Genomic DNA, 19443 nt, shown 5'->3' on the forward strand with positions numbered 1-19443 from the left:
AGCCGAGAGCAGGAAAGCATTAGTTGCTAATTTTTGTACTATTATTGTTTCTTACTGTTATTGTCATTGTTATTAAGAGGAAGGATGTCACTTCTATAAAGATGAAGAGCCTACCGAATGAGTGGAAATACAGTCACATGCTGTTCTGGTACTCAACTCTTCCCCCAACACATTCACAGACAGACACTCTGAAAGAGAATGAACTCAGGGCAAATTGTTCCTCTCCTCCTGATGACCTGGACTGCAGGAGCTGTTGCACACTCTGAAGTGGCCACATGTTCCTTTCTATTTCTTCCTGACTTTATGAACCAGGAAGAAGGAAAAGAATTGTGATAAGTCTGAAGAGCCATTGAGAGAGTTGTTAGCAACTCTTCTTAAATGTAGCAAAAGTGTGTACATACCTGCAGAACCTTGATCAAGTGCTCACACATCTGAACTAAATACTCTGTGTGGCTCATGTGTCAAATGGACAGGAGCTAAGCACTCACTTTTCCTCATCCTCGAGCACTCCTCCATTTCCTGCTCTACCCACTGTCCTCTTCAAACAACACTTGTAAAAGCACTAGCTGAGTTTATTCACAGGGTGCTTAGATCTACTATATCTGTCCCAGCATTTTTATTCTGGGTGCATTTGGCAAATATTTCCACCAAAAAGCTCAAATATGAAAGGCTCCTTTTGTGTTTAATTGAGGTGGGGAGTCCTCTAGTAAGAAGATTCTAAAAGTAGCCACTGCCGGGCCAAGTGATACAGGAGGTAGCAAGGACATACATAGAGTCCTTAAGTTTGAGACAACAGCTCACACATCTGCAGTTTAAAGGCAATCAATGGGGAGTGAGTACCCTTAAAATGTCAATTCCAGAGCTTCCTCTGGGCATTGGGAAATGGAGTAATGGCTGGCCAGCTCTGAGCTGGGGCATGTCCTTTTAGGAATTGCTAACACAGCTGTAGCACAGGTGTAATCCTACTCTAACCAGTTATCACTAAATTAACTTCCTTCCAGCCAACCCAGTTGGTCATCCATAAAGAATCGCCATTAAATAGTGTGGAGGGTAAAGGTCTAGCACTGTGAGGCAGAGATGGAATCCTAGAGATAGGTCCTTGGATAAGACCTAGACTAGAGGATTCCAGGATGAATAGGTGCAAAGCCTGTGTTCAAGAACTTTCTAAGTACAGTGACTGGAGTCAAAACATTCAGTTATCGTGTTTCTTGCCAATATTACAATTAATGACTCAACACTGAAGGATAGTGTTAAGAACCCACTATGGGTAGAGATGGTGCCTGGTACTCACAGCATGCAAAGGATGGGAGAAGATGCAGATGAATATGATTAGAATCTGCCTAGGGAAGCTCAAAAACACAATCCAGTGTTAGAAAAGGGAGACACAGAGATCCAGACACACTGTCAGTTACTCAAATCATCAGGGAAAACTTATCAAGAAGCCTTGGTATTTAGTTATAAAGAAAAAAAAAAAAAAAGGCAAACAAATGGACCAAGAAGACAAGTTCATGGAATGGGCTATAGAAAATAACTAGCATAGTAATGATTAAAAAGCAAAAGGCAAGTGAAATAAACCTGAGTTCAGATGTTAGATTCATGATTTACCAACTGTAAATCTTCAGTCAAGAATCTCAACTGTTCTTGGCCTTGACTTCCTCATCTATAAAATGGGCGTGAGTCCATTCAGCTTGTAAAGAGAGTTAAATGAGAAGTTTAATCTTCATGGTCATGGGCTGGCCCAAAGTAACTGCCCGCAAAAGATAGGAGCTGTGGTTACACGTGAGCCAGTTTATTCTCGTTCTGGGCCATTATGAAAGTCACAAATAAGGGACTCTGAGAAATCCCAGGCTTTAGGAGTAGAAAGAAATTCAAGGAGGCTTTCGTGTTTGACTCTTTAAGAGCCCCTTCGTTAGGCAGAACATGTTGGCACAGTGCAATGTGCTGGCACAGGGGGATAGCTTGTATCTTGGTTTACACAATATACAGATAAGTTTCTTCCAGTTCTCTTTTAACAGCTGCCCATCCCAGAGCTTTATGGCATGAGTCACACCTGGTCTGTGAAAAATGGATCCTGAGGCGGAAGACCTAAGATGCCAGCAAACTTCCCCACAGCCCTTCCCAGGACAGCCCATGGGGTCCTCTACCTTCCTTCCCTGTGGGGAAAGCTGTCCCCCTTAACCACACCTGCCCTTTTCTTCTCCCTGCCCATCTTGGGGGGAAAAAAAGTGAGAACAAGACAAGAAGGGGAATTCCAGGTTAGTTTAAACAAAAGTCAGGGGCGCAGCATTTGTTTTCAGAAGGAAGAAAAACAAAGCCTTTCAGTTGCCACAGAACGCAGTGAATGCTCTCTGGGGCTTAGCGGCTGCTACACAGGCACACACATGTACAGGAGCACGCTAGCTGGGGCTTCTCAGGCCAACCCAACTGGAACTTGAGGCAACAGTTTCTGAGGGAAGGCTCAGAAAATAGGATCTCCTGGGCTCCAGCTGATAAAGATGTACATCTAGAAGATTCCAGCTCCTGGGGGTAGGAAGTGGGCTGGGGAGGGTATTGCACAGTTCATGACAAAGTCCCAAATTTCAACACAACTATGTTTGCCCTTTGCCTCATACTAGTGGAACCAACCCTCGAAAGAGTCATTTATCCAGCTTCCCCCAGGAGACTACCAGGTAAAATGTCATGTGTAACCTCCATCTCTGGTAATAAGGATGATGTCACTTGTGGTCACAGACAGGTGGCCTTGAAGATGCCCATTTGGAGACTAACGGTTCCTGGAGCCAGACAGCCACCATGAGCCACTGTGATATGGAAAAGGATCAGGCCACTCTTGTTTGCTGTCTCCACACGGAAAAACACAGCACTTGAGTTGGAGAAACTGCCTGGTTTATTTTTAAAAGAGGTGGTATATAAATAAACTGGGGAAATGGCAGAGTTGGAGGAGACCCAGCTCCTTAGAATTAGGCAAGAAACTCTGAAGAAGGCCAGGCCTACAACTTCCTACACTAACTCATCTTTAGGGTTGGGAGGTATGGGGACAGTCTTTAGGGGAGCCACCTAGATTCCTTTCCTTATATTAGCAGGAGGGGAATTAAATGAAGAGGCCAGCATTTAACTGCTCCTAACTGCAATGACTACGGGTTTTTTTGTTTTTGTTTTTGTTTTTTTGTTTTTTGTTTTTTTTTTTTTTTTGAATCTTCAAATTGCTCCCTCAGCTTACCCTGTGGTTATAGCCCTCCCTTTCAAAGCTCCTAGCTCCTAGTGAACTTTGAATGATTCTAATTCAGCACAGTTTGGAGGCCAAGACGCTAAGAGTTACCTTTCAAAATAGGAATGGAGGTTTTCATAAGAGGATCTGACCTTGGGTTTTCTCTGCTTGACCAGATCTAGACATTTCAGCAATCAGTAACACCATCTATCAAATGCCATAAAAAGGGAAAGATAACTATACTGTTAAATACATCTGGTTACAAAGCTTTCTAGAAGCAAAGAAATAGAGATGTGAAATGTCCTCAAGTATCCGAGCTCTGAAATGGTTGACTATGGCCAGTCTCCATGGAAATACCAAACTCTTCTCATTGTCTTCACGTTAGCAATGATCCTTGGCCCTCTCCTGTAGTCATGTGGATGTCTGGTGTTGCCTTTCATCTAAAACTTTAGGGGAATTACTAAAGAGTCAAGAAATGGCTTTGTCTTTTGGCTCTGTGCTTCTTCTTTTGGTAGAAGGGATGAGAGAGAAAACAGCACAAGCCACTCATGGAAGCGGTGCCATATGTCTTACAACTGGTAAATCCTTAAGAATGTGAGAAAAATTCCTGTACAAAAGATAGTAAATGGCGGGATCATGCATTTGGTGCATGTAGCATCTCATTTACGTATATTTAAATCATGTGAGATGGGCAGAACTTACGAGTTAACCCAGATAAATGAAAAGCTTATGGTTGTACAGCCAATCATGCATGTGCTTGCACGCACGAGCGCACGCAAGCACACCTCCCACACACACACACCCACATGTGAACATGCACACAAACACATGGATCTACATACTTCAGATCACTCAGCTCTTTCCAGGCATTTAAGAACAACTCCATTCACTTGTTAAAGCAGTAAGTAGTGTGCCTACATAGGGAACAGGTGTATTACACCAAAAGTCTTTTGCAATATTTGGAGATAAGAGTCCAATGGATCCTTAATATTTCTAAGGTATAACAAAAACAAAGTATATACTCTATTAGCCCAAAATGCACATAGAGTGCTGGACCTCAAAGATGTATTTAGAACAGGATGGTTATTTTTATAGGAACACATGCTTGAAGGGTTCATCTCTCTGCCTGTCTCTTTACCTTCCCATTAATAGTTGCTTTAGGAAGCAGGTTTCAAGCTACAGCATAAAGCGTTTGTGTTACTTTATAAGCAGTGTTTTTCATCCTTCCTAATGCTGCAATCCTTTAATACGGTTCCTCACACTGTGGTGACCCCCCAACCATAAAATTATTTTGTTGTTTCTTCATAACTGTAATTCTGCAACTGTTATGAGTCGCAATGTAAATATCTGATATACAGGATATCCGATAGGAGACTCCAAAGGAGTCATGACCCACAGGCTGAAATCGCTGCTTTATAACAATGTTGTTACAACAAGGACAACAAAAACAGTGTCCCCTGAACACTTGGCCTTACTTTGCATACAAAACTTCACTTAGTTCTCTATATCCGAATGGGCCCTTTGAATGTGGAAGCTGCTCACACTTCCCAAAGAGGGGCAAGTTTTTTCAAGTGCTTTGATATGATGACATCATTGAAATTTGCACATCTCCCACCAAAGCAACCTCTTTGAAGTGGACACTACTGGTACAGCTGTGTAATTCCAGTTTGTTAAAAGTTCAGCTGCCTTACTTCCTAGTGACACTAGAATAGGATGCTTTTCTCCCAATATTTCACCAGGGACTCAACAAAACATGAAAAGCAAACACTGGAAGATTTAAAATCTTCTTCCCCTACAGATGATGGTGCTGGCAACTGACCACCATCATTCTTCAAAGAACTGTGAGGTATTACTGTGCACTGCCCTTTGGATTCTAGAGTACCCATCAAGTCATGATAAATGCTAAAAGAAATATTGACCATTTGCTGAACTTCACTTTGTGTTTTTGTTTGAAGTTGAGTAACAGAAATGAAATCCTGGGCTTTGTTCTCCTGACTGGAACCATGTGAGGTGAACAACGTTTTTCCCTTTCAGCATTTTTCTCTTTCAGAGGACACATGGGTAGGCATTGTGTGCTCTGAAATCCCTGAGCTAGCCCTCATTGTCTTTTTTGGGTCTTTCCTCCTTCACAGGCAGCATCGCAGCCATCACTGTGACCGTCATCGCCGTGGTGTTGCTGGTGTTTGGAGCTGCAGCATACCTAAAGATCAGGTGAGTCACTCCTTCCTCTAAAAGAATGAGATTCTATCTGTGAGGCTCCAGGCTGAAGGATGTTTTGTCGTGGGTTTGTTTTATGGTGGGTATCTCATTCCTCAGAAATACTGGCACGGGAGTGATGTGGCCAGTAAACTAACCCCACAGTAGTCAGGGGCAGATATTTTGAAGAAGAGAATGTTGAGTAAATGGCATGATGACGTCATGGGACAAGGTTTACCTAGAGTCTGTAAGCTCTATGCAGACGTCTGCCCTGAAATCACTCCATTGCTCTGGGGAAATCACACACCTGTGGCTTGGAACTAGGGCTTTTTCATCTGTGGGCTGGGGCAGAGGGCAGGATCAGCAGTTACTGAATCCCAGTGTTCTGCACACTCATCAGTCAATTGGCAATCCATCTATTCATCATGCTTATTAGTTCTAATCAAATGTATGTGAGATAAAAGGGAAAGGAAACAGTTTCTAGAAAACTGAGTTCTGGCACCCAATTATATCTCTATATTATTAGTCTTCAAAACACTTTTCTTCTATAAAGTAAAGGTCAACATATAAAGTAGCTAAGAGTTTGCATTCCTTAGCCAGACAGGCTATCCTTGTTTCTGATCACTCTAAAATCCAGAAGTCCTCAACACCACTTTACCCACACTGAGAGTACTTCCAGCTGTAAATGGCGAATGGCACGTGGCAGTCTCACTCACCAGTCAGCAATAGTGCAGTAACGAAAGACAGGACATGTTCTGGTGATGAACGTGGCCTCCTTGACCCTCCAGTGCATCATCTTATAATAGCTGGTACCATCTCTTTGGAAACTCCTTCAACCCCATCACCCTATCCCTCAAAATCCCCTTGGAGCTCCCTTCTGTGTTTGAATTACATTTTAGCTTTTCTGGATAGCCTGTAAGTCCTCCACACCTGGCCCTTGTCCTCCACATGGCACCAACACATCTGTCACCCTCCATGACTGAGGTCCAGTTCTCAGAGCCAGCCAATCCTGCCCTCCCAGACCCTTGGTCTTCTGTGCCCTCCCAACCCCCAAATACTTTGAAGTTTTTCCTGTGCCCTGGCTGTGGATATGTATCTCTTTCTTAGAGAGATGCCCTTTCCTTAGTTTGGGGTCCTGTTCTTCCTGTTCCTTCATTATTTCATCCCTAGTGCTGTCAGTGTTTATTAGATTTTTCATATATTTATTTACTTGTTTATTCCCTCTCTTTCTCACAAATATTTGAGCTTCATGGACTAGGTCTCATGTCTAAGCTCAATAGGCACAGAGGTGGCTCTTCATACAGTGAGTGACAAAGATAAGATTACACTGTCAGGTGGCTCTGTGTGCATGTGCACACATACACACACAATACACAAAGTCATACACATAGATGCACAACAAATACACATTTCATACACACACACAATACACATACACACCATACACATACAAACACATATCAGACACAGACACACATACGTCAGTCACACACATATATCAGACACAGGCACACTCATTATACACAAACACCATATGCACATACACCATGCAAACATACACACACATACACCAGACACACACAGATCAGACACAAATACACACACACACAAACACACACACTGGTTTTACTTCTTTTAACCACAGCTGTGCTGTGTTTCTCACAGAGTCTTCTGCCCCTGCCTCCTCCCCCTGAGTTTGCTCTCTATAGTGAACACATCCTCTCAGCAGCCCCCTCAGCTCCTGTTGTTACCCCAGCCCAGTCCCCATCAGAGCATGTGCCCCTCCTCCTTTCCTTATGTTACTCCATTTGTGACATCAAATCAATCTAATAATGGCATCAAGAATGAGAGTGGCTTGTAACATCTCTTCTATCTACTAGGTGAAAAGGAAAATTTTCAAGAAAAAAAAAAATGGAAATCTGCCAAGAGCAGGCCCTCTGCCATCATCAGCAAAATGGTAGACAAGAAAGAATCTTGGTAACATAGTCATACATACACAGATACAGAGAGAGAGAGAGAGAGAGAGAGAGAGAGAGAGAGAGAGAGAGAGAGATTTACTGAGCACCAGCCCTGTGTGGCAGGCATCTCTAACAACGGAACCACTTGAGTGACATAAGAGAATCCTGCCATCACAGAATCTACCACACTTAGAAAGTTAGCTTGCCATCACAATTAGCTCTATGTGCTTATGAAAAATGTATAAAATGTTAAATTAAAACTCTATGCTCCCCAACTCTAACGCCAGATAAATTCAGGGCTACAATTAAATGAGTTTCTGCTTCTCTCTCCACATCTCTCTTTTCCAAATGAAGATAGTCCACAGTGGTGTAAGCTGAAGGATGGTATTTTCTCTTAATCTACCCAGATTTGGCACTGTAAACTTAATGATAGTCACATACAGGCATTAGAAACTCCCTATGGAAAGCCTCTTTCTACTTCTCCATTACATCTGGCAGGGGGATGGGGGTGGGGAATGGCAATATAAGGAGGTTAATTGTTTTTATGAGTTTTAGGCCACACTAAATCCCTTCAAATGTTACTTTGCCAGATTCTTGGGAAATGCCTCTAATTAATCCGTCATCAAATACATAGCTCCACTGATGTCTGCCTCCCCTCCTCCTTTGTGAGTGTGTATGTATGTGTATGTGTGTGTATGGATGCACAAGTGAACTCGCACCTGTGTGTGTGTAACACTAGGCATGTGTAGCAAGCTACACCTTGGCTAAAAATTTGTTCTGCATCTCTCGTCTCATATTTCTAAGAACAATACCATGCAACTGTTGTCTTATCTAATGGATTCTTATCACTTGGCTACTAACTGAAATCCAAGGTCATAAGGGAGCTGTTAGCTTATGGCCTAGATCCACAGGCCAAAATGTCTCTGCAAGTGCAAAGCCCCTGCAAAACATACCCTCACCTCCCAAACACGGTGCCCCTTGCAAGCTCTGCTGACAGGGCTCAGAGCCTTTCTGTTTTTCCCTAAGTCATTGATGAACTCATCATCTATTCGAACACTCTCCTCTCCAGTGACCTATCATCTCTAGCTTTATCACTGAGTCTGCTGCCCGGAGAACTGTATCTTTTAATAAGCTGAGCCATCATCGGATGTGGTTTATAGAACTGAAACTACCCTGAGCTTTCCTGTTGTGGGCCCACCTTGACGAGAAGCAGTTCCATGTGAAAGAAGAAACAGGAGCTCTGCCTACAAGTTCAAGACTACACTAGTCCTTTTGCTGTAGCTGTCAAGATTCATTTATGTTTGAGATGATGAATATAGACTGTCCACAAAGACCACAGCATGGCAGTAAGCACAGGACCTATGAGCAGGTGTCTGAATCAGTCTACACTGCCTTCCTCTAAAAAATAGACTAATAAAACTTTAGTCCAGAGCGTGATAAGGATTAAATTGGGATACCTGCATATGTTCAGAGGGGAGCCAGAGGGGTGCTACTAAACAAAGTTGTGGCATCTGTCGGTTTCAGAACTGTGCATGTCATGTCATGTGATACATGGAATTCTCCAATATGAGGCTGGAAGAACAACTATGTCTTTGGCATCCTCACTTGGTGGACACACACACACAAACACACAACCTCATAGGAGAAAGAAAAGGTGGAGGGAGGAAGAGGATGGAGCAGGAGCTCCGTTGTGTCTCCGTTGTTTCATGGCAGCTTTCATGTGATGCTGTTTATAAATGAGGCTGCATTTGTGTTAGACATTCATAAGCAGAAACAGTCGTAGGCAATCTCTACTCCAAGGCTCATTTGCAAATTTAACAGGAAGCAAACCCTCCCTACCCCTTTCAAAAGGGTGTCTTTAATTAGTGATGATTGAAGTGCAGTATATAAGTCAGTTCTGTTTTGTTTAAATTGTTCAAGTCTGCTCAGGTAGGCGATAATCTCCCCACACAAGAGCCTGTATCTGCAGAAGTGGATGAAGCTGTGATTAGGTAGCCCTTCACAAAAATAAAGGTGAACTTGATTTTTCAACACAACAGGGCCTGGCTCTTCAGATGTCTTTGTTAGAAGTTCTCTGTCTTGCTTTCTGTCTCACAGTGGCTGCAGATTGCTTCTACTTGCTGGGTTTAATGACTAGCCCTGGCCAGCTGTGACAGTCAAGATCCTTCAGAATTTGTTGTCCATATGCTGAATATTTTCAGATTAGCTTTTAGAATTTTTTGATGGCTAGTTTACTTGATTCATCTCTGTAGCTCTCTGGGCTCTGCTGTATAAAATTGTTAGTTAGGGAGCATATTACAGACGATTTCCAGAGATTCTGATCCTAATTGTGATTCAGAAGGTCTGTATGGGGCCCTCACATCTATATTCCTAGCTAGCCCATTGAGGATACTGAAGCTGAGGGTCCAAGAATCATACTTTAAACCATTCTGCTTTGTAAGAGATACTTTGCTGTGGAAGTCCCCCAGACATGCAGCTCTGTCTCTTCATGCTTCTGTGACTTTGGACAAACTAGGAGGTGTTTGATTCATCCCTTTTTAAATTTCAAAGTAATGACTCCAAAGCAGCGTCCTCCTGGAGTCTCCAGACCTCCCTCCCCATACTGAGTTCCTAAATGCATCTCCCTGCACTGTTCCATGTGCTTTCCAGAAAGCAGCCATGTGTCCCAGCCTCTTCCATCAAAGCTATATAAAGCCTCTGGTCCCACCATAGCTGACATGTCATAGTTCCATTGGGACATTTTTTGGATGAAAGAATGATCTGGGTGAGAAAGTTGGAGTGTGACAGCAATATTTATTTCAAACGAGGAAGAACTGAGAGTGAGGAAGCAGAAACCACCTGTGTCTGTTGACCCACACAGACTCTCTGTTCACTCTTCACACTGGATCTGTTGACAGAGGCAGAGGCCTCCAGCCCTCTTCTGTGGCAATGGTCGGACAGCCGACCTGTCACAGATAACTAACGTTTAAAATCTAGAAAGAGCAAATATGAAAGTATGAAGGTAGTTGGTTGTTAAAGGATATGTTTGAAAATACTAACTTGGAATGAAAACAGACTGTGAAAGATATTGAAAACAATGTTTGTTTGGAAATGGGCCCATTGTTGGGACTTTGGTAGAAAGAGGCAGGACTGTTAAGACCTGAGTTGTGAGACTCAGCCACTAACTTGCTATAGTGACTGCTGCTGAGTAATCCTGGTCCCTGTGGCCTCAGTTTTCATAGCTTTAAGACCATGATGCAGGCTGTTAATGCCCTAACTTGGACAGACAGAATACTGGCCTTAAAGGACGCTGTGTGGTGGACTGATGGAAGCCACCATCACTATTGTCTGCACTCTTTCCGTGGATTGAAACATCCAACGTGAAAAGTTGATTGTATTTTTATTAGGGACTTGGTAGGTGCCACACAGATGTCCTTTGCTCTTATTACCATCTCTGTCTGTAGAATGTGTTCCAGACATCCATGGGACTCATCCCTCATCTTCTCAGGAGTCTGCTCTAGTGATGCCTTCATGAGACCTTCTCTGGGCACTGTTCAGATCTGAAATCCTCACCTTCCACTGGGAATTCCTCATGCCTTTCTTTAATTTCCTATATGGCACTTACTACCACCTACCTTGTAATGTGGCTATTGTGCCTCCATCCCAGAATGTAAGGTCCCTAAGGACAGGCATCTGAGTGCATTCGGTTGGTCACAGTGTCTCCCAGTTTCCAAAACAGGGTCCCTTAGACTAAGTTTTAAGAGTTCAGTGAAGGGAGCTAGGCAAAGAGGGGACAATTAGCAACAGGAAGCCACTGGTAGAAACAGAAGGAGGACAGAGGGACAGCCTCACGGACATCTTTGCTAATGGAAAATAAGAGTCTGATGCCTAATTACTAATGGCTAATGACTGCAGCATTCTTCCTGAAATAAATCCCGTCTTAATACCTGTGTTTCCTTCCTGCTCAGCCTGTGATAAGCACTAATGATTGAAAGGTGAGATCTCCCCTGCCAAAGGAGAGGACTGGGGGTGAATTCATCAACATAGTGGATGTCTTAGCTTTGCCAAGAGCTAGGATGTACTCTTGAATAAACATCAGGTGTTCTCTAAAATCTGTTTAAATACAAAGAAAGTGTGACGCCATACTCATCTTCAAAGACAATTAGGTACTGATAAAAACAAGAGGGGATAAAATAAGAGACCGCTCCTCATTTCCCTGTCAGGTTCTGCTTTTAGCTAATGACACCATACAGTACAGGAGGCGTACGGCCAAGAAGTGGTGCAACTGAGCTGGGCACTGTGGGCACTGAGCTAAGTGCTGGAAAACCACAGCATGGCACAGGGTCTGGCCATAATTATTCTTCTTTTTCCTCTCTTTAAGTCAAGAGGAGCCTTTGACCTCTGGCTTTCTTAACTGAGATTTTATTTTTCACTTTGCCAATGTTGCCTCAAGCCATAAGAACCCTCTCTATATTGGCCAATTTAACATCTTCAGTTTATATGCTGCTAGACACAAGCAGTCACCTTCAAATATTTATACCATAACCATGGCATCAAAGTCAATACATTAAGCATGCAGATATTTAAAGAGAAAGTAAGATATAGTCTGTCCCCTCGAAGTTCATTTAAGAGGAGACAATTCTCAACAAGTGGAAAACATAGTGATGTAAGGCAGGTGCCCATCTGTATTGAGAAATCACATGAGCAAGATGGCGTCACTCATACCAACTGCTCTTCAGGTTGAAATTAGATAGAGCAGCGCTGTCTGACAGAGGGAAGACATGTTTATTAATGAGTCTCCCATTAAATAACATTGACAAAGCCATCTAAGTTCCTTACACCTACTTTCCTAATGTTTGGAGTAAGAGGAAGTTTCCATTTTTACTTCTTAGACTCTGCTTACATAGGCCCATCTGGAAACTTCCCCATGTCCAATCACCATGTGCCATGACTTAAGAAGCGCTCACCCAGACAGAAAGGTTCAAATGCACACTAACTAGTCTTCCCTTGTCACATAACCACAACTGTGTTTCTTTTCCTCCAGCCACAACAACATCAGATTTACCCAAGTCCTGCTCAAACCCCAGCATATCCACCCCATGTTCCGGACCCTGGATTTATTAAGAGCCAACTCTGCACGTTCAATGCATTTCCTATTTTTCTCCCTTTATTCCCCCCTCCCCATTTTGGTTGATCCACCTCCCTCCCATCTCTTTTCTCTCTCAGCAGCACTCACTGTTCAAATGTAAAGACAAAGAAAAACGAAAGCCAGTGCTCCCCTTGGTTCTCCTCCTGTTTGTGCAACAGATGCTACTGTGGATACAGCAAACTCAGGTGTAGCCTTGTCCCTAATGCCTAAAGAAACTTCAGACTGCAGAGCTTGCTGACCGGAGGAGTTTTAACCCTTTGACATCGCTTTGCCTGTAATGATGTTTTATAAGATCCAAATAACAATAATATCAGACACTGGATTTATTACTAAGCCTGAAGCATAGTTTCAGTACTGCAACTTTACCGTTTGTAGATTTAGCATGGGCTTGTATGAGTTTCATTATAATAAAAGTTACGAAGCAGTGTTGGCCAATATTTATTGTGTGCCAAGCCTTTAAAATGCATTACCTCACTGAGCCCTTCTCACAACTTTAATGCATTTTTTTAACTCGCCATTTTGTAAATGAACAAAGGGGTCAAGAAACCTATTCAAGATATACATCTATTGACCAAACTGCCAGCTTATGAGAATAAAATTATACGAAAGAGATTAAAATACCACAAGAAGTTAAATTAACTTCAAAGGTGAAGCAGAGGCTGCAGTCAATGAAGACATGGGGTTATTGTGAACATGCTTGCCAAACTTACAGCAGTAAAGACAAGCTGAAATAGAGGGTGGACCCAAGCGCCTGGGGTTTTGTTTTCTCACACAGCCGCTCCCACTTCTGTCATCCTATTCAGGTTTGGTTAGAACTGGAGGCTTTTAAGTGAATGGAGAGTTGGCCATGTGCAGCTCATGATCTTCACCTACCAAAATGACCTTTGCTCTTCCTGTATATTAAAAAGGCAAGAGTGTGTCTGGGTTGCTGCTTATGCTCTCTCTCTTTCACACACACACACATACACACACACACACACACACACACACACACACACACACGCACACACATATACATACACACACACATATACACCTACATGCACACACACACAAATATGCACACACACACATACCATACACGATTGTGAGCTGGTACTATAAACCAATTATTTTGTGGAACATTTTCAAGTTGCCAGGAATATAGACAGGATCCACTGAGTTAGCTTGCAGGAGTTATGTCAGAACTCTGAGACAAGTACAGCAAGGATCTGGTTCTTGCTAATGACATCCACCTCTTTGCCAATTCCTAGCTGATGTCAGTAAGCTGCAGGAGTGCAAGATCAAGAGTTGGAGCAACCGACCAAAGTGGAGCGAATGCTTTTTGTGGCCCTTAGGTTGTGTTTCTGTTTAATATCCACATCTGGCTGTGAGAAGACTGTGTCCCCATACTGACCTGTGAGAAGACTATGGGGAGTGGCCATGTCCATGCACTGTATTTAGCATCCATGATTTTGAGTCCAATCTCAATCCCTTGGATCTAGATTTGGCTCTTATATCTCAAGTTGCACGTTAGCCCAGCAAGAGGGCAGTCTAAACGGGTTCTGATGGATGGTGTCACTATGGGAGGCTGTGACACATATAAGAATTCAGATACTAGCATGGACCTCAGGGTCACTAGAGTCACTACATGCTTATTTGTGGTGTTCTTCCAATCCTGTCATTCCCTTTAGTCTTTAAATGACCATGCCATTCCCAGGGAATCTCCCATCTCTGTGAACAGATTGACTTCTGTGAGAACTCAAGATTTGTCTTTTTCAATGACTGTATCTTCCACAGATGATTCTGGATGACTTACTGCATGCATCTTCTAGAAGCTAGAAATAGAACCATGAATAAACATAATAGGCGAATTATCTCTGCCCTCATGAGACATATAGTCGAAGAGAAGTAATTACAAAAACAATTACATAAATCATGTAGTGTTTTTGGAAGATGCATGAGCTAGGAATCAGTAAGTGCAAAGGCCCTGGGGTGAAGATGTTGCACATGGGAGACAGAAAGAGGACTATACTTGGAGCTGAGAGAGCAAGGGTCTTTGGTAGCAATTAATTTCTCACATAAAAGTAGATGATCTTGAGCCTTTATGACTTAATGAACCATTGTAAGGACTTTGGCTTACATGAGCATCCATTCAGAGATCTTAAGGAAAGAAAGGATGGCAATCTGACTTCAGTTACTTACAGAAATCATAAGTGTCCTATAACCTCTTGGGACACCCAGCATAGCCTGGTTAGACCATGTTGCTGTTGAAACTAGGAGCTAACCAGACTCAGGGGGAATCTAAGGTCTGAGAACTCTAGTTTTAGATCAAGGTGGGGATCTGACACACAGCTCAGCTGGATAGTTAGGGTCATGTCAATCAAATTTCCCAAATACCATTTTTCTCATCAGAGAAGCATGCCTTTCAGTCTTGATTCTGAGGATCTACTAAAAACCTAACAGAGACACACTTTACAAATGACAACGAAGCCCGGAGGGCTGTGTTAACTGCAATTGTGGCTATGGCTGTGCGGATATTTCTTCACAGAAAATTAGTCCCCGGGCCTACATCAAGACACTGGGACCCAAGCTCCCATGACCTTCCTTTCTTACTATGCAGCTGTGGAAATGGACCCTTCTCCCACCTCCTGCTCTGCAGGAGAAAGAGACTCGACAAATCTCAAGAGAAAGGGATAGGCAGGTGCCTCAGCAAAAGCCAGTAACCAGGGGCTGACATGGTCTAGGGCTATGTTGATGGGATGATGCTATCTTTCCCTCCCACGGACCTGTGAGCATCCTGGGTTCAGGCTGCAGGGTGTTAACTTGTCCTCAGATGGTACATCCTCAAGTAACTCCACCCTCTGCTTCCCACACAGGCATTCCTCCTATGGAAGGCTGCTGGACGACCATGACTACGGGTCCTGGGGAAACTACAACAACCCTCTCTACGATGACTCCTAACAAAGGAAGGTGGCTGAGGACAAAAAATAGCTGTCCTTTATTTATAAGTGCTTATCCAGTAGAATTAATAACAAGTACCTGATGTACACTGAACGACAATCACAAGCCCTCTTTTGTTGGTATGGTTGTTTTCATTTTTCCTCTCCCTCTCTTCTGGCTGCTACCACAGTGTCCCCCTTCTGGTACAAAAGAACCATTTCGTAAAGGCCAGTGGAGGCCAATTTGCAACTGACACGGGCCATCTTTGCACTGACCAAGCCAGATACCATGAGGTGGGGGCTGCAGAGTCCCCATCATGGAAGCCACCTTGGAAAGAACTGAGGAAAGGGGATGCGAGTTGCTTGGTGGGGCAATTGATTTTAGGGGATCTTTTGGTTTGAGTTATTTCTTAAAGTTCTCTACAGGAAATTACATTAAATATCAGCAGAGGAGAAAGGAACACATCCCGAGAGGCTGCCACCCTGTGGGGAAGAAGCAGAGGCTTCTTGATTCCTTTTTAGTCCTTCTTTGCCAGGTTGTATTGCCTACTTTCCTATAAGCATATAGACACTTCTTAGTTGCCTAACTGATGAAAGAGGAAAGATGCTGTGCCCAGGAGGAGAGCAGTAGGCAAGGGCAAAGTAGCACAGCAGGCTGTCAATCCACAGACTCTCAACCTGCTCTTCCCATCTAGGCCACCCAAAAGCAACAGGGATCCCAACCCGATAGCTTTCAAGGAAGTTACAATTCCAAAATTGAAATGGGGAGGTGAGCTTGAAGAACAGATGGGGAGAGACCTGCGGAGTCTAAGGGATGGGGGAAGAAGAGAGGAGGGATGAAAGCTCACGTGCAAGAGCCAGCTCTCTATGGTAGCGGGAGATACCTAAAGCTTGGAGGAACCCATAGAACTCTCGCTTCACACCCATAAAGCAGCAACTGCTTCACTGCCTTGCTGTGTTGGGTAATGGCTAAATGTTATTCAAAAAAAAAAAAAAAAAAGTTAAGGGAGGCACTATTCTATCTGCAGCTGTTCATCCAAAGCACTCACTTCCACAGGATGGAGACATGAAAAAACTATCTGTGTGTTCTCCCTAACACTTAGCTTCCCCATTCTTCCTTCTAATAAGCGAATACCTTCGGGTGGGCAGTTTCAAATCGAGTACAACAAATTCTGAGAAGTGACCATGCTTCTTTGATCTGCTTCTTTCACTTATGACTCACCAGGAGGTGATTACATACCTCTCACTCCTCTCACCCCCTACCGGCACCCAGGTGCTTAGTAGCAATTTTTTATTGTTACTTTGTCAGTTGGGAGTGCTAGTAAGGTGTAGAGACTGGATCCTGCTAAACACCCTACCTGGCGCAGGACAACCTTCCACCCCAAAGAACTTCCTAGCTGGAAATATCAAAGGCTGAGATTGAGACCATTCACTGCAATGCCCTTGTGACATTGAAAAAAACAAAAAACAACAAAAAACACTTGGGCATCAGGAAGACCCTTTCATTTTTAACAAAGTAAAACATCAATTTCTTTTCCTCAAGTGTTTAGTTTGTTGCCTGATAGGTTGGCTTCTGGCATGTACTGTTGTTGCCTCATATATGTTTCTAGAGAGCTTTATTACAAGGCTGTACCGCTGTTCTTTTGTAACGGCTGATAATGGCACCTGGCATCTTAAGTCCTGATTTTATGGAGGAGAAAGTATACATCACAAACTGCTGTATTGTCCTATGGTGTCACAGGGAACAACGAATTATCCATTTTAATTCCTCAGACAGATCTTGCCCAGCCCCCAACATCAGTTGAAGAAAAACATACTCATATTGCTATCCTGAACCCCTCTGGTGTAGAGTCCACAAATAGGGTTACTTCCCACAACATGCCACCCCAGGCTTTGAAGAAAATCCTTCCTAAATCTCAGAAGTGCCAAAAGGAAAGATCAGTCCTCAAAGGTAACCTGTAAGCAGAGTGGGTAACAAGGAACAGGTTTACAGAAATTAAGATATTCCTGAATATAAAATACCACACACACACACACACACACACACACACACACACACACTGCATAGGTGTGCCCTCTGGCCACACTTGGCCTGAACAACTGTCCCTCCTTCCTACCCTGACCCCTTCATGGGTCTCTGGTTAGGCAAAGGACAACCAGTACACACCAGGATTCCACATGTCATTGTCCTCTGTCAGCCAAAAACATTTTTGACATATGACACAAAGATCTCTATAAAACACCTTAGGGGAAATATAGTTCAGATATGGCTTCTGGGATAAAATAAATCCTAGACCAGAGGAACCAGCTTCCTTCCAAGACCTATTAGAAACCTGAGACACAGCAAGAATTTTTTTCACACCAAAAGATGCCATTGTGTGTGAACATGTAGTTGCCATGGTTCTGATAGCTTCCAATTGCTTTCAGCAAAATGCAAAGCAGCCATGTACAACAAGGTGACTGACAGTGTCCGCCTAAAGCTCAAGAATGACCCTAACCTGTTTGTTACTATAAAGTGTGTCAGTGTGAGGATGGACTTTGCCAAATATATTTTTCTGCTTTTGAATTGGCAAAAAGGTTTCAACATATTTACTGTACAAACATTGCTACACACACACACACACACACACACACACATGCACGTATGTGCATGCACACACAGCTCTGAAATATATATATGCCAATAATTGATGTCCTTTACCTCAGGGAGAGTTAGTTCAAGTCTACACAAGGGAAATTAGTGGTCCCTCTAAGTAGATCCAGTCATACCCCATCATGAAACAAACTGGTCAGAATGCTTTGGAGAGAAAGTCAGAGCAAAAGAAAGCTAGGAATCTCTTCTCCATGGACTGCAAATGATTAAAGAATGGTAAGCAATGATGCTTTCTTTCACCATGGCCCTAATGGGTCCCTATCCTCCCTGCACAGCTGTGTCTTCATTGATAAAATGGGGGTGATGCTTTCATAGTGGCCTTACCCCTTCCTACCTCACAGACGTGTTGTGAGGATTAATGAAATTGTGTCTACAGTGTTTTCAGTTTCTGGAGAAAAACTATTTATGGACATTTCAAGTATTATATAGATACATAAGCGATTTCAGTTTCTTGCTGTTATACTGATGTTTTGATTTTACTCTATAAAACTACAGTTAATGTCATGGCCACCTCAGATGACTATCAGAGCTCTGAACTTCCCTCCTGCACACCTGACTGATGCAGGGTTAACTGTTTCTGGGGCCACAGAGGATGTCTCCCTTCCAACTGAAAAGGTGGTCCAGGGCATAGGTCTCACAGACCTGCATCAGGACCAGGTTAGGATAGCACACCTGGATGCCTCAGCACTTCCGGAAGAAGGCCTCTGACTTTCACACCCTGAGGTCTCAGAGGAGTAGATTATGGTCTGATGTCATCTGTTTGCCCTTCATCTTGCTTGCAAGGATGCATGGTTTGATCCTATGCATCTTGAAAATGAATTTTGATTGGTCCAGTTGCTAATTTGCACGTCGATTCACCTTCTTTGCCTTTAACCTTCTCTTGAGGGCAAATGGATGTACCATCTCAACTTTGATCTCGGAAATGTTAGTTTGCATTGACTTGTTGCCACGTTGCTCTCTTGGAGTAAGTTAGCTGACATTGTTTAAAGATGGGAAGGTGTGCAACTTCTTTGATATTTGATGATGTCATATCTACATTTGTTGTAAGACATATTGCATACCAATTATAACTCTGCCAATTAAAGTGGTTAAAAGCTTGTGTCTAGCTGTGGTGATTCACATTTTGAGATGCTCTTAAAGTCGATGGGTTTGTTTTTATTGGTCATATTAAGTAGCTCTGACTTGTTCTTAAAGAAATTGTGTCCCCCACTCCACTCCATCAATAAATAATAATTCTGTAGCATGGGAAGGTCGCTCTGATCTTGAAACAGGCTAGGAAACTTCGGGTGTTGAACAAACCTCATGAGCAGTGATTTTGCTCCCAAATACTCTGTGTGCTTCATCCAGCCAAGGTGCAAGCAAACATTTTGATTCAATGAGCA

General features: G+C 43.1%; 1 protein-coding gene across 1 annotated transcript in view; it reads left to right on the forward strand.

The window, feature by feature from the left end:
• Parm1 (prostate androgen-regulated mucin-like protein 1) overlaps positions 1-19160 on the forward strand; it is a 97687-nt gene extending 78527 nt beyond the window's left edge. Inside the window, exons 3-4 of the mRNA XM_034509045.2 lie at positions 5338-5416; positions 15346-19160. Coding sequence (XP_034364936.1) covers positions 5338-5416; positions 15346-15430 — 164 coding nt within the window. The 3' untranslated portion in view covers positions 15431-19160. The remainder of the gene's footprint in view (positions 1-5337; positions 5417-15345) is intronic.
• Positions 19161-19443: the final 283 nt, after the last annotated feature.

The sequence above is a fragment of the Arvicanthis niloticus genome, chromosome 7, assembly GCF_011762505.2.
Source record: "Arvicanthis niloticus isolate mArvNil1 chromosome 7, mArvNil1.pat.X, whole genome shotgun sequence".
Lineage (NCBI taxonomy): Eukaryota > Metazoa > Chordata > Mammalia > Rodentia > Muridae > Arvicanthis > Arvicanthis niloticus.